This window comes from Anguilla anguilla, chromosome 1 (assembly GCF_013347855.1).
Source record: "Anguilla anguilla isolate fAngAng1 chromosome 1, fAngAng1.pri, whole genome shotgun sequence".
Lineage (NCBI taxonomy): Eukaryota > Metazoa > Chordata > Actinopteri > Anguilliformes > Anguillidae > Anguilla > Anguilla anguilla.
The window spans coordinates 32,925,092-32,944,542 of NC_049201.1; the positions used below are offsets into that span (position 1 = coordinate 32,925,092).

General features: G+C 37.2%; 1 protein-coding gene across 50 annotated transcripts in view; it reads left to right on the plus strand.

The window, feature by feature from the left end:
* LOC118206174 (titin-like) overlaps positions 1-19,451 on the plus strand; it is a 154,072-nt gene that overhangs the window by 130,633 nt on the left and 3,988 nt on the right. For 47 of the 50 annotated variants that reach the window (XM_035378465.1, XM_035378518.1, XM_035378481.1 and 44 more), the window contains 13 exons: positions 2,456-2,503; positions 2,770-2,817; positions 2,912-2,956; positions 3,119-3,157; positions 3,284-3,331; positions 3,466-3,513; positions 3,996-4,043; positions 6,939-6,986; positions 7,135-7,182; positions 12,179-12,226; positions 12,367-12,414; positions 14,076-14,108; positions 18,701-18,742. In XM_035378465.1, coding sequence (XP_035234356.1) covers positions 2,456-2,503; positions 2,770-2,817; positions 2,912-2,956; positions 3,119-3,157; positions 3,284-3,331; positions 3,466-3,513; positions 3,996-4,043; positions 6,939-6,986; positions 7,135-7,182; positions 12,179-12,226; positions 12,367-12,414; positions 14,076-14,108; positions 18,701-18,742 — 591 coding nt within the window. The remainder of the gene's footprint in view (positions 1-2,455; positions 2,504-2,769; positions 2,818-2,911; positions 2,957-3,118; positions 3,158-3,283; positions 3,332-3,465; positions 3,514-3,995; positions 4,044-6,938; positions 6,987-7,134; positions 7,183-12,178; positions 12,227-12,366; positions 12,415-14,075; positions 14,109-18,700; positions 18,743-19,451) is intronic. The other 3 variants (XM_035378500.1, XM_035378642.1, XM_035378540.1) reach the window with 2 other exon arrangements.

Sequence of the window (19,451 nt, forward strand, 5' to 3'; positions counted from 1 at the left end):
AAAGCGCATCAGTGCAATAGATTTCACACGTTACTTAACCCCCCACTTCAACAACTAATGCTTTATACAGACTGTTATATATACCGTTCGATAAGGAAACTAAGCTCGTTCATGGTCACTTCATTTACTTTGCACTATAATCTGTGATCATGTCAACCTTCACCTACATGCCCATTCTGCTAAAAACATATTGTTTCAACTACGCAATTTCATCATTTCTCCTATTGTTTATCTCACACTGTTGTTATTTTCTCATATGAAAAGCATGCTGGGACATATGTGTCTGCTCCTATTCTCCACTATCAAGTTTTCCGGTTCCTGCTTAGCAAAACAGCGAAGAGGATTCCTACCTGCAGATAAGCCTATCAAAATGCCTTATAAACCTTACAAACACTAAAAGTGCATCTCCACGAAATAACAGACAACGGAGCAGGACAGAAGGGTACACAAGTTGCGACCTAGGGAGCTCTAATTCTACGGGCTTGCTGATTCTTTTGTCAATCAAGGCTCATGGTTGGCCGTCAAATCCATACACTGGCCATATTTCACCTGCGTTTCTGATGCGTTTACACTTACACCACCGCACCCTTTGTCACAGCCACTGTTTTACATATATAGCAAACCGAAACTGCTAAACGGTACACGCTCATCAGACTGTACAAATTCACAAAAGGATAGCCATAATCCGCAACCGTTTCTTACAGGGTCACTTCGCATTTCTCACTCTCATAATAAAACGCTTTGCAAAAAGAAATGATATCTCATAAAAAACACGTTTTCAGTGTACAAAAATTCCAAGTTACTCACACATACAAGACGTACACCATCTATAGCCTAACTCATTCATTCACACTGCCAAAATCAAAATCAAAATGACGCCAAGTTACGGTACTACAAACAATATAGGCTATCTTGCCTCACCGAAATTAAATAAGATGTATTCCAAAGCAATGCTACCCAATATTTCCTCAATTCTTTCAAGTCAAATGAGGGAAAACAAACTCGTAGTAATTTATTTTAGCAACAACTGTTCCCCACTAATAAAACCTTGACCTTTTGAATAATACAAGGTTTTAGTTTGTTATTTAGTACTTATCTGTTCATTTTATTTTATTTATTACATTTATCATTATTGCTATTATTTTTTTTATTTTGTATGCATATGCTTTAAAAAATATCTGAGTGTACAGTTGCAGTGTAAATCACGTCAGAATTATTCAGCATTGTTATTTGCGACCTAAACTTTGTTGCACGCTTTTTACTGTTAACATGAATATAGTCTGAAAGATCCATCTTAAGAATCTGTTTAAGCTATTAACCAATCAGCTGGGACTTTAAAGTCATTAGATTTATCAAGTGGCCTGCGAATATACTGACTTGGCTATCAGTCATAATTCGGAGAGTTAGAATTTGAAACAACTGCCATAAATTAGCGTGTAAAATCTGCCAGTAAGAGCCATTGTTAAGGCACCGCTCCAGAGCCCCATAAATGTAAACCATTAAATTAAATCTGTTGGTTTTTAGTGTCATCGGGGTCCTACTGTTATCATTGATGGAATGTTGAATTGTGTATTCATTTTCTACAATCAGGAGTTTGAATTCAATCATTTTCATCTGAAAGATTCCGGTGTACCACATAAGGACCTGCAAACCTTACAGTATTTGAAAAGGACTCGGACTCACTATCACTTTCAACTCCCAACTTTTAGCTTTTCAATGAAATAAATGCTGAATTTTAGTTTGTGACATTTCCCAGCACTTCCTGTACTGCAGCATGGGCTCGATATATTCAAAAACACTTAAATGATGTCTCCTACAGCAATTGATCGATTTGCATGAATCTTCCACACTTATCTTTAAGTCTATGTGAAAAATCATGGCTGCAGTGTTAACTTGCAGTTTGTTCTGTTAAGGTGAGGGTCATTTTGGAGATACATGATCTGGATAACAAAGAAATCATGATCTCCTTAATCCATAATTGTAATAGAATAGCAGTGCTCTCTAGTTCCTGATTGAATGCTAGTTACCCTTTTCATTTCCATTTGCCATTTTTAAAAGATCCCTACATGTGGCACATTGTAGTATAACATTGTGTGCTGAATTTGACTAATATTTTAATATAGATTTTTTACAAGCTGAGTTTACGGAATTTTAGTAATTACAGTTTCAACATATATATTATAAATGCTTTAGAAAACTGAAATATTTTACCCTTCAGAGCCTGATGTTTCCAAACAAAAGGGTCATAGGTAATATGGTACCTTCAGCACCTTTCTTTGTAAGGTACTGAAGGTACCATATTACCCATCATCATGACCACATTCGTCATTTGCGAACATGTCACATTTATAATCTAACAAAATCCATTTATAATCTAGTGAAATCTCTCTTTGTGCATACTATAAGCAACAAAGCATTGATGACCAAAACTTTTAAAATGTCATATACCCAACAGAGCCTGAGGTCACCAAAGAGAAGGCCAAACCTGCCCCTAAGAAGAAAGGTACTGATGTAGCATTTGCACTTTACTTTTCAGTTCAGATAGCCTTAGCAAATACAATTTGCAGCTTAATCTGTCAGATGTAAAACATACTTTTGCAAATCAGTTGAAAGCTTTTGCCAAATGTCTAAATTGTAAATTGTAATTTAAAAATGAACAATGAGATGGTACAATATAACAGACTCCTTGCAAGTGGCCGTTACTCTCTACACATATCCGTGAGTGCTCTACATTTGAAGCTTATAATGTTTTCTTGTTCTTTTTCCTAGTACCTCAGGTTCCCAAAGAGAAGGCTAAACCTGTTCCTGTAGAAAAAGGTGTTTATTGGGCTGTATTTCCATAATGACTTGCTATGTGAAGAAATACTGTATGCAGTTTGTAACACAATGCTCAAAAACATTTATATTTCAGAAGCTGCAGTACCCATAATAAAAGCCAAATCTCATGTAAAGACAGGTACAGATGATTCTTTACTGATTATATTGTGTATTCCATTATTGACTTTCAGTATAAGCAGTGAGTTTTAAAGTTCATCATATATTAAAGCCTCCTCCCTAAATCATTTATTTGTTAAAGCTATTAGATCCAAACTATGAAATCATTTTTTTTCTATTTCAGAGCCTAGAGAAAAGGTTAAACCAATGTCTATAAAGAAAGGTACTGATGTAGTTCTTATACATTTTATGTTATGGTGATTTGTAAAATTGTGCAAATTAAATGTTTATGTTTGCGGATGTGCTACATATAAAATATAAAATCTCTTTTCTCCATTGTGATATTCAGAGCCTGTGGTTTCTGAAGAGAAAGTCAAACCAGCCACTGCAAAGAGAGGTACAAATATATGATTTTGCATAATGAATCGTGTGCAAATACATGTTATTATTTGCCTTCTATGTAATGTGTATTTCTGAATCTATTAGATTCAAATTGTAAAGTTGGTCTTACTGTGTTTTTCACTGTTTCAGAACCTGAGGTTATGAAAGCGAAAGCCAAACCTGCTCCAGTGGAGAAAGGTACTGCAATAGGATGTTACATAGTGATTTGTGCACAAATGCATTTTATTATCCATCCATCCATTCATCAATTATCTGTACCCGCTTATTCCTAGTCAGGATAGTGAGGGGTGCTGGAGCTTATCTCAACCTACATTGGGCGAGGGGCAGGAGTTCGACCCTGGACAGGTCATCAATCTATCACAGGGCATACACACCATTCACTCACACACTCATACCTACGGGCAATTTATTGTCTCCAGTTAGCCTAACTTGCATTTCTTTGAAACCCATGCGGACATGGGGAGAACACGCAAACTCCACACAGAAAGGCCATATAGTAGAACCCAGGACCTTCTTGCTGTGAGGCAACAGTGCTGCCCACTGCACCGCCCTGCATTTATTGAATTTTTTTATGTAAATAATATTGATTCTGAATGTATTTCTGAAACTATTATATTAAAATGGTTAAATTGTTCTTTTTGTGTTTTTCTTTGTTTCAGAACATTCAGTTCCAAAAGAGAAAGTGAAACCAGCTCCTGTAAAGAAAGGTACTGAATTAGTAAAATCTTACAAAAACCGAAGGAAAAAAACAATTAGGCCTCAATAAGTGCTTGTGTGTTATTCCATAATGTTATGGTTGAATGTACAACGCTGTGCTGAAGCAACCACGTGGAGCTCTCATCCTGAAATAAAATTGAAATTGGCCATTGAAATTGGCCATTGTAAATACCTCCCTCTACATTTTATTTGCATGTTCATTTCTCAAATTGATTGTTTCAAGATGACCACTGAACATTGAAAGGGATATATTTACATGTAAAACCAATGGTAGGATTGCATATTTACTCCATATTTAGTCACAGATATTGATAGTAGAATGATGTGGTATAATTCCACAAAAATCCCTTGTTTTTATTTCACTATTCAGTGAGCAGCATTTTTCACCACTGTATTAGCATACCTTTGGGATATTGTTGGCTTTATCTTGCTTCAATCTTTGGATGCGTCAAGTGGTTAATGGAAAAGAAACAGACACCTGGTCACAGGAATTTATAAGCACACACTAGATTCATAGGCTATTTGCTTTTTAAATACTTACCTGGGTGTTAAGAAACAGACAAAAACAGCTTTCCTCATCAATTTGGAAGTTACCACAACAATTAAGAAGTACCATTAATGTATCCAAATTTGTTGAATCTGCCTTTTATTTATTTTAGGAAGTGAGTACAGTAGTGTGAAATGACACTTCACAGAACGATACAGCGAAACGTTATGGAATGATATCTTTACAGTGTGTATGCTTTGTATTGTTATAGTTATTGTTATCATGTATAGTTATAGTGCAAGGTGGTAAATGTGATAATTTTGCCAGTGCATTTTAGATGGTGCCGCAGGGCAGTCATGGTGATAACACATCCAGCCATGATACTGGTCTAATAATCTAACTTTTTTCCAATACAGGTAGTGATGTGAAGTTTGATTCTTTTTCCTGACAATCATTCGCTAATGATTAATTCAGTGAAAAGAATGAATCTTTCGATTTGTGTACTTGATTGAGTTATCCCCACTTCCCCAGTGCACATAGGAACCCACCTACTGGCAAATGAAGACTCGAAAATGTCGTCAGAGCCGGCTTTATCATTCACAAACAATTCATTCAGACACATCTCATTCATTCAGCGGAGTGAAGATAGCTGCTCTTTGGCATGATAGATTACCTTGGCCAGTGAGCACTAAACCATTGCAATGCACTGTTCTGATAGCAAACACATTAGATAAATAATGTACCCGATTAGAAGAACTCAAAAGAGCTGTTATTCTCGAGCCCTGAAAGAGTTGTGATTATCATTCACATTTCGTTCAATAGCCTAGGGTAATGCCCATTAATTCACTCATAAAACACAAGTTAATGGGTTTACTTCATTCACTCATGAAACACCAGTTAATGGGTTTACTGTTGGTTGTACAATGTTATGTCCTGCAGCATTGCATCATTTAAATTCTTTTACACAATGCGATAAATAATGATGTTTAAAAACATGTTGGTTGGAAGCTGAGTGCGATTTAGGTGGATCTGCTCAGTAAATCAAATGAGTAAAATGAACGACTCAACTGAGTAAACGAATCATTACTCCTGAGTGAGTAAAAAGAGTTGTTCAATTTGAACGAATCATTCTCAAACTGCACACCGCTAAATGCAAGTACAATTCTACTTGATTTTGGAAATAGTTCAACTATGCTACACCAGCCCCACCAAAGGCTAACCTTTTGTGCTGATTACCATTAACTATATTCCTTCCTCTCCATGTAGCTACATTAGTTGGAGCCAAATATACAGTTTTCCTCACTACCACCCATTTATTGTTCTGTGAATTTGTATTTTGTCCTGTCAATTAATTATCAGTAGAAGCCAAAGTCAATTACCACAAAGCATTAATCGGCTAATTGTACATAATGTATATACGTTATGTAAAATTAGCTGATTGATGCTTTAAAACACATAGGCCTATCAATTGGAGAAATAAAGCATAGATTTCAATAGGTTCATGTCAATACCTAAAACAAAAAAAAAACACTATACAAATTGTGTTCTTTGTGAAATCACTTTTATCAGTTTTATTACATAGCTGGCTCTAGTATTATGGAAATGTTTCATGGACTGTGGGATTTAGTTAAATGAAACGCCCTGCCTGCTAACGGCATTTACATTCAGGCTCAACGGCATGGCTCGTTCATTTGATTCCTTTCTTTCACTTCTTGTTCGTTAGCACTTCACTGGATCTTTTCATTCACTTCTCGTTCACTGCCTGTAATGTCTTGACGACAAGTGTGTGTGGCCAGGTAGGGTTTGCACTGCCTCTGTAATGCCCCCACCCATTGAGTGGCATGTCTTTTGACTTGAAAATGTAAAGGCAGGTTTGCAATATTATTAGAATTTTGCAATTTTACAGAAGTAAAATTGCAAATGGGACAACTACAATGGATTTTCATTTATCAGCCTTGTACCATGAGTAGTTGATTGGCCTTCAAACATGCAAAGCAATAGGACTAATTCAATTATTATTTCTTCTTGTCATCAATCATGTACTTACAAGAATATTATGTTCTTTCAGACATACACATTTATTGTGTTTCATTAATTTTTAAATATGCCAGGGTTCATGTATGCATAGAAAATGAGAAGTCAAATGGTCTTTGCATTTAAATTTTCCAATTTTCAGATAAACTGCGTACATAAACGTGAAAATGGAAATGCAAGCTGGGCCTCTGCATTTGAATTTGAACTATGTCATGATTTTTGCACACATTTATTGACAGCAAAATGCAATTATTGATTTGCATTTTAATTTGAAATAGGGCCAGATTATACTTCCATCAATACATGCTATAAACAATAAGATATTTATGCAAAAATAACACTTTAAATGTTATTTATCCAACAGCACCTGAGGTTGCCAAAGAGAAGGCCAAACCTGCTCCTGTAAAGAAAGGTGCTTATGAAGCATTTTCCTTTCAGTTTAAAAATAAACTCAAGTACAGTATGGTTAATGCATTGCAGCTTATACATATGTGCCTGACCATATATTGGTGAGTGTTTTACATTTAACACTTCAAATCCTTGCTTTTGTTTCCTTTTAGAGCCTGTGACATCCAAAGAGAAGGTGAAACCAGCACCTGTGAAAAAAGGTACTGAAAACTGAGGATGCCACATTATCAATATAACAGCAAATGCACCACTTATGTATAATATATATGTGGCAAGAAGTAAAGGAGAGTAGCCAGACTAAGCCACCTTGGGAGTTTCACCCTAGGAAATAACTAATTCAAAAGCTACCTACAACAGGTTCCCGGTTCTTTAGCTGAATGAAGGCAGAGATGTGGTTCCAATAAAAGTATACATTTTTATTGAGATTACATGGATAGCTTGAAGTACCAGTATGAAAGAAAAAGGACAGGGAAATTAAAAAGTGCTATATACAAGAAAACAACAGAGAAATTTAAGTAAAAATACAAGTTTTTATAAAATTTCCATAAGAAAATAATACAAGGACTCCACTATCTTTATTAAAATGTCCAAAAGATAGCTGCTAACAAGCGAGCCAAGGACCTACTCGGTACACTAGCTAATAAAGGCTGTCCACAAGTGAATTCTATGTACCACCTTGTTTGCCACCTCATGTGAAACACAATATAGTGTAAAATAAGTGATTCAGTACAAGTAGCACTATTAGGTCCACAAGCAGTGAAGAGTTCCAATCCCCATGCTATTACCTCCCCACTAAAGTGGTACTAGGCTCTACTGCCAAACTTGGCTTTAGAAAAATAACATAAAATATACATCGATCAACCACAACATTAAAACCACCTGCATTTTTCTGATTTAATATGTTTGTAATCAAATAATTCACACGTGGTCAAAGCGCAGACTCAGAGCTTTTATTAAAGGGTATTCTTATACATTTTGGCTTCACCATGTAGTAATTACAGCAAATTTTATACGTAGTCCCTTCATCTGCTAGAAAGTGACTTTTCAATTGCTTCACCACAAAAGATTCAGAATTTACTCCAAAAATAAAGTTTATATGACAGATGGAATGTTACTTACGAAGTGATCTTTGGAGAATACAGAGCTGGCCCGAAATAAGCAGCCATTTAAGCTGGCAGTATACTCAGTAAGAAGAAAGAACTTAAGGATTGAGAACCACCGGCGAACATGTCCACGAACACTGTTGTCGGTATACTCAGTGAGAATATCGCACCGTTTAAAGTCACTCCATGCCGCTGGGGCGTGAATAATTACGAGGCAGCTATTAACCGGGGCTGGAATCTCGCCCGGACCTCCGTCTCGCGGCTACGCCATGAATGTATAAAGAGAAGGGCTACGTGAGATCACAACACAAAACAAAAAGTTTAAAGTGTTTAAAGTGGCTTTAGTTTATCTAGCTATGCAAAAGAAGAAAAAAAGGCGAAGGAGATGGTACGTTCGCCCTCTAAATCAGAGTAGGACGGACAATGGAGAATTTTGTCTGTACATTCAGCAAATGCGGAGTTTAGACGAGGGGGTCCACTTTCTCTTATTTTCGAATTTGTGCTAGGCGTTTTGATGACTTGCTGAAACGAGTAGCACCATTCATCAAACATGCGGGGACTCACAGAATTCCCATCTCTACAGAAGAGAGATTGGCACTGACTCTCCGTACATTAGCATGTGAAGTCTGCTATCTGAACTCTCAACCGTGATGTAACCAACCATGTGATATTTGGACCAATAGCTAAGAGGGAGAGGTCGGAGAACAATAAAGAAGTTTTCCAAAAGTTCTCCCTGGAGGCCGTCGCACACTGCACCGTACGAACACACAACACCGCGTCTTTTTGTTTTTCAGTTGTTCTCATTGCTTCGTTTTGCTCAAAAAGTTATACTTCTTATGAAGTATACTGCCTACTTTAGGGCACCAGGACCACCAGGCCCCCCCCTAATTAATCTAACACATATACAGTGCCCTACATAATGTTTGGGACAAATACTTATATTTTTTCTTGATTTGGCTCTGCACTCCATAATTTTACATTTACCATGTGGTTAAAGGGCAGATTTTCAGCTTTTATTAAAGGATGATGTTATGTAAATGAAATTAGTCATGTTTAGTAGCCTACTTTGTTGAATATCCAGTGACTGCTTAAACTATGTGACCCATAGATACTGAATATGTCCTTTGGTGATGCTTTGGCAGGCCTGTACTGCAGTCATTTTCAGCTCCTGCTTGTTTCAGGGACTAGTTGCCACTTCACTTCAGCATATGAAACACAGGTTCAATTGGATATGATCAAGTGACTGACTTAGCCAGTCAAGAATTTTCCAATTATTGGTTTTGAGAAACACCTTTCTTGCTTTAGTAGTATGTTTGGGATGACTGTCTTGCTGTAGGATGAAGCACTGCCCAATGAGTTTGGAGGCATTTTCTTGAACTTGAGCAGATGTTTTTGTCCACTTCAGAATTAATTGCTGTTATCAGCAATGAAATCATCAATGAAGACAGGTGAGCCAATACCTACATGCCCAAACCATAACATACCCACCATATTTAACAGATGAGGTGGTGTGGTGGGTCTTGGGCAGTTCCTTTTGGCGTCTGATTCTTATCTGTCCGCAAGACCTTTTTCCATAACACTGTAGGTGTTTCAAGTACTTCTTAGCAAACTGTAACCTGACCGTCTTCTTTTTGCAGCTAACTAGTGGTGTTTATCTTGCAGTGTTTCCTCTGTAGTTCTGTTCATGAAGTCTTCTGCAGGCAGTAGTCACTGACACATTCATGCCTACCTCCTGAATAATGTTTCTGATATGTTGGCTAGGTGTTTGGAGGTTTTTCTTCATTATGGTGAGAATTCTTTGGTCGTCAACTGTAGAGCTCTTCCTTTGCCTACCAGAACCTTTGTGATTACTCTTTCTTCTTAATGATGTTCCAAACAGTTGATTTTGGTAGGCCTAAGATTTGGCCTATGTCTCTGTGTTTTTCTTATTTCTCTGCAAAGTAATGACTTCCTTGCCTTTCTGTGGTCCTCATGTTTAAAAAAGGCCAATAACAGACTCCAAAGACAATCACAAAGACAATCACAAGTTTAGAATTAAGATGAGATACTGAAAGCTCTCTTATACCTGCACTTTAACCAAATGTGCATTGTTTGGTTACAAATCTAAAATTGTGTACAGTTGAGTACAGTCCAAATCAATATTGCGATGGCAGGTATGCCATTCCGCCAAGTTACGCTTTGGTGGGGCAGCATGCCACATACCTATACAGCACAGAGAGTTTGCCACTTTTCAGGGTTTCCTACAGAAATAACCACAATGACCACAGACTTTCATTACATAAAAACATTAATTTCTGTGCCGTTTGACCTCATTTCAACGGATAAAATTCACAACCAACTGCACACGTCCACACAATAAAGCCCCAAACATAGGGGATTTTCCATTTGTCCTTCTTTTTCCTGCCCGATTGCATCATCACAATGCTGCAAGCCCACAAACAGTGTCTCCTCATTGGACATTTACCTACACCTACCAATCATTTACCTACACCAGCTAATCAAAATGTCACATACACACACAAAATTTTCCTCAAGAAAATCCCCACTCAGTACACCTAGTATGTTCGTGGAGCACTTTTAACGTTGCAGCCTTTGGACCACTGACTTGGGATCGACGGAGTGTAGCACAGTGGGTAAGGAACTGGGCTTGTAACCGAAAGGTCGTAGGTTCGATTCCCGGGTAAGGACACTGCCATTGTACCCTTGAGCAAGGTACTTGACCTGCACTGCTTCAGTATATATCCAGCTGTATAAATGGATACAATGTAAAATGCTATGTAAAAGTTGTGTAAGTCGCTCTGGATAAAAGCGTCTGCTAAATGCCTGTAATGTAATGTAATGATCGAATTCCACCTCGGGTGAATCTCATTTCTAAAGCATGCTTATTTGCTCACTACAGTGTTTCCCATTAATTACCTAGACTGTGGTGGCCCGCCATCGTCTAATTTCTCCCGCCACAGTTTCATAATGAACCGAAAATATTTTTATACTTTTTTGCATTTGTGATGCCTGGGTACCTTCCAAAATAGCTGTGCGTAATACAACACCTGTTGTTTACGGCGTTGTCGCTCTTTTTAGCACAGTCTGGCTTGATTGACAATTCATTTATTCAGTAGGTGAGAGTATAAGCTTTGTAACAATGTATAACATATCTAATTTTTTGGAATAGCGTTTTTTAGGTCAGCGTTACCGAAATTTTTTCTTATCATCGCATTCACTTACGCATGCACTCTGTGGTAGCTGTAAAAGACACTGCACCTAATGAAACGTGGTCAACGATTTTTCGTAATTTCTTGGAAAATACTATTATTATTATTGAGGACTTCTGGGCATAGCTAAGCCATATTTTTGCTGATAGACCTAGCTGACATCGTTTTCTGGTGCAAAACAGAAGCGAATAGAACAGTATCATTTCATCATTGCTATGTAAGAATTACTGCTGAAAATATTTTGGTTATATACGTTATTTTTGAAATTGAGTCTTTAAATAGGTTAGTGGTATTAAATAATGTGGATATTTCACACTAATGTAAGCGTTAGTTAATAGTGTAATAGTTTTTGTGAAGCATGCAACAGTGATGACATGAGAGTTGGAACATTGCCAAAATGTGGTGGAAAATTGTTTTCATATCGTCTCATCCCCATACAAGAAAACATACGAGAGTACAGAGTATAGAAATACATACAAGAGTTAATTATTACACATTTAGGTACTGTACTGCTTTGTGTGACAACATTTTTGCATTATTTTTTAATCTGATAGCAATGTTTCATCTTAAACCTTCACAAGGGACTCGTTTATATGCTTTATAATGGACAAAAAGCATTTTATTCATTTTTGGAGAGGTACAATACAAATGTCAGCTACAAAAGGCAATGAGAGTTGATGAATACCATGTCCTCTACCTATAAGATAAATCATAAATCTGAGGTTCCAAAAGAGAATACCAAACCAGCTCCTGTACCAAAAGGAACACTTACAGTGTTTTAACCTTTATTATTTGGTTTGTAGATAATGTTGATTCCTAACATTTTTCTAAATCTTAGATTTAAATTGGAAAATTGTTATTTTTATTGTGTTTTTCTGTTTCAGAACCTGAGGTTCAAAAACAGAAAATTAAACCAGCAACTGTAAAGAAAGGTACTGTTATATGATTTTGCATAGTGATTGTGTGCTAGTAACTGTATTATTTGCTTTGTAAATAATGTTGCTTCTTGATGTATCTCTGGATATAGTAAATTAAATTGTGAAATGGTTCTGATTGTTTTTCTCTGTTTCAGAACCGGAGGTTCCGAAAGAGAAAGTCAAGCCAGCATCTGTTAAGAAAGGTACTGATGATGACACCCCTATAATGTTAACATACATCATGCAAAATCTAATCAATAACTTAATATATATATTTTTTAATTAACTTAATATTTATTTATAACTGCATAGTTGATTTGTTCAGTGAAAGTGTAATGGTACTATAATGGTTAGCTATAAGAAGAAACAGAAAGACATTGAATGTTTTTTTTTTTTTTTTTTTTAATCTAAATTTTATGTACAGTATTAGATATATAGAGCTCCAGATGCCACGTGATTGGATTTGTTGACACTGCCATATTGGCTGGTAAGATGTCAGGCAAAATTAGTACAAATGAATGGTAGCAGTATCACATTCAAACCTTGTGAGTTCACAACACACTTCAATCAAAAAGACATTGATTGGTTTGTGAAAAACCTTGGCACACTATAGACATGAATACCATGCTCCTGGGGTGCTTTTTACAATGATCAAAAACACAGAAAGGAAGAAAGTTCCTGACCTGCAATATCCCCATATTTTAACTACCACATAAACATTATCTCCATGTACTTGGGTGATTATTTAAAGGCTTACAAAAGCCTAGAAGACTACAAGTGAACAAAGGCCGATCATGAATGTCCAGCTGTGGAGTATCCCTTCTAAGAACCGCAGCGTCATTACTGGGAGAGTAGCCTAGATTAGTGTGACTTCACATTAGCAATGTCAGAATAAGGGCTGTGACCTAAAAGCTCACTCACTCCATTCCATTAAACTTGGGTAAAACACAGGCCATTGGTGTAAAAGTATTATTTTTACCCATTAAAAAGTTACATTTGCCTGTTTTGAGTATGTTTTAAAGCACTACGTTATACATAAAAAGCTAACATAAACAGTCATCATAATGTGGTTTAGCTGCAGTTAGCCTACAGGTGCCATTATCAGGTCACAGAAATCAGTTCATTTCACCTTTGGCATATGGATCTTTTGGCATACGATAAAAAGATCTCCCTTTTCCGTGCCTCCTCCTGTTGTAACATCCCATGGCATAACTACTATCTACAATTTTAAAATCAAAGTAAAAATTAAACTGAAATGAATGGTGCTAGGGCTGCACGGTGCTGCGGTGGATAGCACTGTCACCTCACTGCAAGAAGGTCATGGGTTCGAATCTCAGCTTGTGGGCCTTTCTGTGTGGAGTTTGCATGTTCTCCCTGTGTCCGCGTGGGTTTCTTCCGGGTACTCCGGTTTACTCCCACATTCTAAAGACATGCAGATTGGCCAATTGGAGTCTCTAATTTGCCCATAGATATGAGTGCGTGAGTGAATGGTGTGTGTGCCCTGCGATAGACAGTCGCCCTGTCCAGGGTGTATTCCTGCCTCTTGCCCAAGGCACACTGAGATCCAGCGACCCTGCTCAGGATAAGCGGGTATAGATAATGGATGGATGAATGGTGCTGAATTAGTGCCGCAGATTTTTGCCAATATGCCGTAGTTTTGATCAAGGCAGATACAAGCTGGGACGTAAACTACCAGAGCTCTATAATAAGGTTAGTTTTTCTGTTCTTTCCTACCTAGCCAAATGTCAGCATCAAGAAGTACCCCACATATCATCTATATACTAACCATGTCTTTACTGCTGCGAATAAGTACAATGGCAAAACTTCATACATTTTTAGTATTCTATTTATGTTTTTTTTTCAGAAATGAAGGCCAAACCAGCTTCTGTAAAGAAAGGTAGGCTGTTGTAATATCTGTATTGTTGACAAATTAAAAACATAACCCCAGGCTTTTAAATGGTACCATTTCTATGAAACAGTTCAACTTCATCATTTTTAATTACTATACTGTAATTAACTTATTCTAATGGCAACTTCATTGGTGGTTTTTCATGTTCTGTATACCTCTGATGTCCCCATTTTGATGTATAAAATGGTCTTTTCTTGCATTTGATTGTGATAGTGCCGAAGAAAAGGCCAAACTAGATCCTCTAAAGAAAGATACAGGTGACAGCATTTAAATGCTGCTGAGACGTACAATACATTTTCCAGATTATTGGACAACTGTACGAAGTTTTGCATTCAAAGCTGCCCCGTGCCCAGTACCCTTCGAAGACTAGCCAGTTTTCCGTTAGATTTGGGTAGGCAGATAGGGACTGGAGTTACCGGTCGGTTTGCAATACATTTCCCTTATCCATTCCCCACTCATTTCCCTTATCATTCACCCTGTTACAGTCTGACCCTAGGCCTGGTCATAACACCAAAACATGATGTAGCCAGCTACATAGCCATGTTTGTGTCATTCATAGAGGTGGCTGGCTTCTTAGCTACACAGCTTCATTAAACCAGCTGCATGGCTAGAAATTCAGCTCAGTCAAGTTAAAATGAGAAATCAAATAAACTTTACTGAAATGTAGCTAATCTATCTGGACAGCTAACTAGCACCTGCCCACTTAACTAGTAGCTACCTATTATTCTGATGTTTCATTACAAGACTGCACTAGCAAGCAACTTTGTGCTCTGTAAAAACTTACTTAAAACTAAAAATACTGAAGAATAGCTAGCTAGCCAGTGCCCAGTGTCATTAACTATAGTTTCCACTCGTAACCTGTAATGTTGAGGTTAGCTAGCTACCTAGCTAGCGAGCAATAGGCTATAGCTGTCGGACCGGGGGCAGGTCCAACTTGGACCTGCTACTAGACTGGGGGGGATCCTCTTGGAACCACCGTTGACCCAGGGAACTCTCTAGAAATCAACGTCAGATCAGGGAGTCACAGACAAATTCATTAAAAACTACCGGTAACTTTCTTTCATCAATTACTCGGATCAAACATTAAATTGTTCAGTCACAAAATGAACAAATACAATAATTTGAAAACATTCCAGTCGAAAACCGGTCGTATGAAAACCCATTTGATAACGACGTTAGCACCTGCACAAAGTTGAGGAAACATTTGACTCAGTGCATGGGGGGAATGACATTTATGACAATGTTATAATTTTCTTTGTCCTCACCGATTATGAAATTCACCCACCAAAGCTGTTGTCATACAGTGGGCTCCAGAATTATTGTTACCCTTAATAAAAATGAAGAAAAAAGGCTGCATATAATAAATGCCACAGATAATAATCCATATGTTATGTTCAAACATATGGGAAAACTATATACTTTTATTTCAATACATTTACTCTCATGCTTCAATGTTTTTTTATTAAGTAATCTAATTTTTTCTGAAAACCATAGGTGCCATAATTATTGGCAGCCCTAACAATTATGGTAAGTAAAATCAAACAAAATGAAATTGGCAATACAATTTTACTTAATTTAGTTCATCTCAGTCTAAAGGAACTGTATTGTGTCATTCCATCACTTCCAATTTCACTTTAGAATAAAAATGAGGTAACAAGCATACAAAATCCCTTTGTCATCCAACTGCATGGGAAAAGCCAAATAACTGTCAATTCAGAAGAGACCGGTGTAATTTACCGTCACAAGTCTGGTAATGGGTACAAAAAAAGACATAAACGGTTAAACATACCACTTAGCACTGTAAGGGCAATAATAAAAAGACGTAAAACATATGGAATGGGTGCAAATTTGCCAGGAAGAGGAAGCAAGTGCATGGTGTCCCCACAGACAGTGAGGAAGATGGTGAGGGAGGCCATTAATAACCCAAGGATCACTGTTTAGGAATTTCAGAGATTTGTTTGTTTGTTTCTCTCGGTCAACAAGTCTAATAAAAAGACATAAAATGGCACCTCCATACCAACTAACTCTTTGGAACGGTGGCACAAAGACAGCCCTTACTGAGCACAATAAACAAAACCAAGAATCTGCAGCTTGCCAAACCTCATTGGAATTATGACTGGAAGAGAGTGCTATTGTCAGATGACACCAAAATTGAATGTTTTGGCCATACACACCATCGACATGTTTGGCGGCAAAAGAGAAATGAATACAGGAGAAGCACCTAATACCTATGGTCAGATATGGAGGTGGGTCATTGATATATTGGAGATGTTTTGCTGGCAGTGGTCCCAGGACACTATTTTAGATCAATGGCACAATGAATTCAACAAAGTACTAGGAAATTCTGGCAGAAAATTTGGTTGTCTCTGCTAAGAAGCTAGGACTTGGTCATAGGTAGATTGTCCAGCAGGACAATGACTCCAAGCATCAAAATCTAAACAGAAAGTGAAATCAACATCCATGTTTTCCAATGATCATCTCAGTCTCCAGACTTAAATTCCATCCAAAACCTGCGGTCTGAACTGAAGAGGGGGGGTCCATAAGCGCAAACCCAAAGATATCAATGATTCTGAAAAGTTCTACATGGAGCAATAGTCAAAAATCCCTCCAAATGTGTTCTCTAAACTTATCACAAATTATAGGAAAAGACTCATGGCAGTCATCTTTGCCAGGAGTGTTTTCACAAAGTATTAAACCAGGGGTGCCAATAATTGTGGAACCTGTTTTTTGGGGAAATATTTTTTTTATTTAAAAAATTTAAGCCTTTGGTTGATTCCAATGAATCGTTAATCAAGCACACTAGTTTAATCATGTTGGAAAATAAAGCTTATGTCAATAACTGTATTATTTTTTAGTTTAGCATTTTTTTTTAGCATTTTTTGTGCATATTTATCAAGGGTGCCAATAATTCTGGAGCCCACTGTAAGTTACCCCATAATCCAAACTAACAGTTATAGTCTACAGTTTAGCTACTTTAACTAGGCTGATCTTACTGTCGCTACACTACAAAAGTATGTGAACACCTGACATCCAACATTATGGGCATTAATATGCAGTTGGTCCCCCCTTTGCTGCTTTAACAACCTCCTCTCTTCTGGGTATAGCTTTATACTAGATACGTTATACTTTATGCGTTACCCTCTCTAGCAGTCCATTAGCTCTCATACCTGTGTCAGATCCATTTGATGCCATCTTCTCCAAGATATAAAAAACTGTTTCATACTGAGGCAGTACTGCTCAATAGCTTTTTCTTGCACTGTGCATCTGGTCGGGCACAGTGGTCTGAGTGATGTAGAGGGTCCTTCTGAACCTGCTATTGCTGCAAATATGGTCTTGAATTTGCAAGACTGTTTGGTTAATGTCCCAACCTCATGGACCCACTGCAAGACATCATGTATCAAGGGACAGGCTAGACTTCATTATCCTCGTGGGGAGATTTTTCTAGCCGCATATAACATTTAAATTTACAAACAGACTTTTATACCAACAAACATACAATCATTTACACTATAGAAAGGGGGGTGGGGAATGAATGCATAAATACAGATAAAAATGACAAATATTTAGGCCTAAAAAATAAATATAGAATATTACAAACCTATACAGACATACACCGATCAGCCACAACATTAAAACCACCTGACTAACATTGTGTAGGTCCCCCTCGTGCCACCAAAACAGCTCTGACCCGATGAGAGTTTTTAAAATCATGTGGAAATAATTCACCCTCTAACAATGTCTTTTCATAGCCCTGTAGCAATTAATAATGTAATAAACTACCAATAGTGTAATAACTCCCAATAATGTAACCCATTTCAAATGTTTTATGTAATAAAAACCAATAATGTAATAAGTAGTAGTAGTAGTAGTGTACTTTATTGATCCCCGGGGGGAATTTGCACTGTTGCAGCATCAAAGACAACAAAGTAACACAATCAGATACAAATTTACAGTAGATACAAAATATCAGATACAAATATACAGTAGATACAAATATATACAGAAATCCAAATATACCAGAGGACACCTTCAGAGGTGGAGTCCATGCCTTGACAGGTCAGAGCTGTTTTGGCGGCACGAGGGGGACCTACACTATTAGGTAGGTGGTTTTAATGTTGTGGCTGATCGGTGTATGTTTGCCCCATTACTGTACTGTTTGTTTGTGGAACAGAAAGTTTAGCCAAGTAAGTACAACAGAATATTTAATTTTACAATGTAAAGAAATCTTATTTGAGAACACAATTTCATTTGTGAACAAGTTGAAAGGATTTCACTGGTATTAGCGTTTTAGTGACTCACATTGTACCCAGCTAACCCACCCCCTGAACACCTGCTGTTTAGCAAGGGAAGGCAAGCCAATCTTGACAATATCTTTTAAATATTTATGGGCCATTTGTGAATGCATAAAGTATTAAAACAACAGCAAATGATTTAAGGATTTCAGTTTCCCAGACTTAATATAATTTTTAAATAATAAAAAAGCATTTGAATAGATTGTAATTATTACTTAACACTTGTTTGAAATACCTGTTTTTATACTCAAAGTTCTTTTAAAAAATTCTGATTTCTTGCATGTGTAGAAGACAAACTGAGGGAAATCCCACTACCTCAACATGTTGAGGGTATGTATTGAAATTAAAGTAATAATCTCGAAGATTAAGTCACTATCTATCGCCAAATTAGGTAACACAATGGTGATTGAGCCTATAATTATATTAATTTATATTATTATTATAATTATAATTTATGATTAAAGAACTGGGTGTCTGTGGCGACTTCCCGGGAAAAAAATCACAAGCGGCGCATAGTTAGTGACGCGTTTTCCATCACCCATCAGTGGTTTGTCCGCCAGAGAGGGTAGGTGGAGCTAACGCAACAGGCTCGCTCTTCAAGTCACTTGTGTGTGAGCGGCGAAATGTTTTTTCCGGTGTCTGCTAGCGTTACAATAACAGAGAAAGTGGGGGGGGTTATGGAACTGTAAAAAGTTTTTGTGTAACATGAGAGGTCATATTATTTGTTGATGTAGATTTAGTATTACATTTGATGACAATGTGACGTTACTAAATTACATAGCTATTTGCACAGCTAACGCTAGCTACCGGACCATGTCAAGAAAGGCAACATTAGACAAAGTTGCGTGCAGTATCCATCTCTCATATCAGGTAACGTTGCGTTAGCTAGCTAGCTAGTGTAATTAACACAATCTAATGTCAGCTAACAATTAGAAAAAACGCTAGCTAACGCTACCGACCGGTTCCGACCTCGCAAACCGTCTCTCGGATGCAATGCTACCTTGTTGCAACGTTGCAATGTGGCTAACTAAAGGCTAGT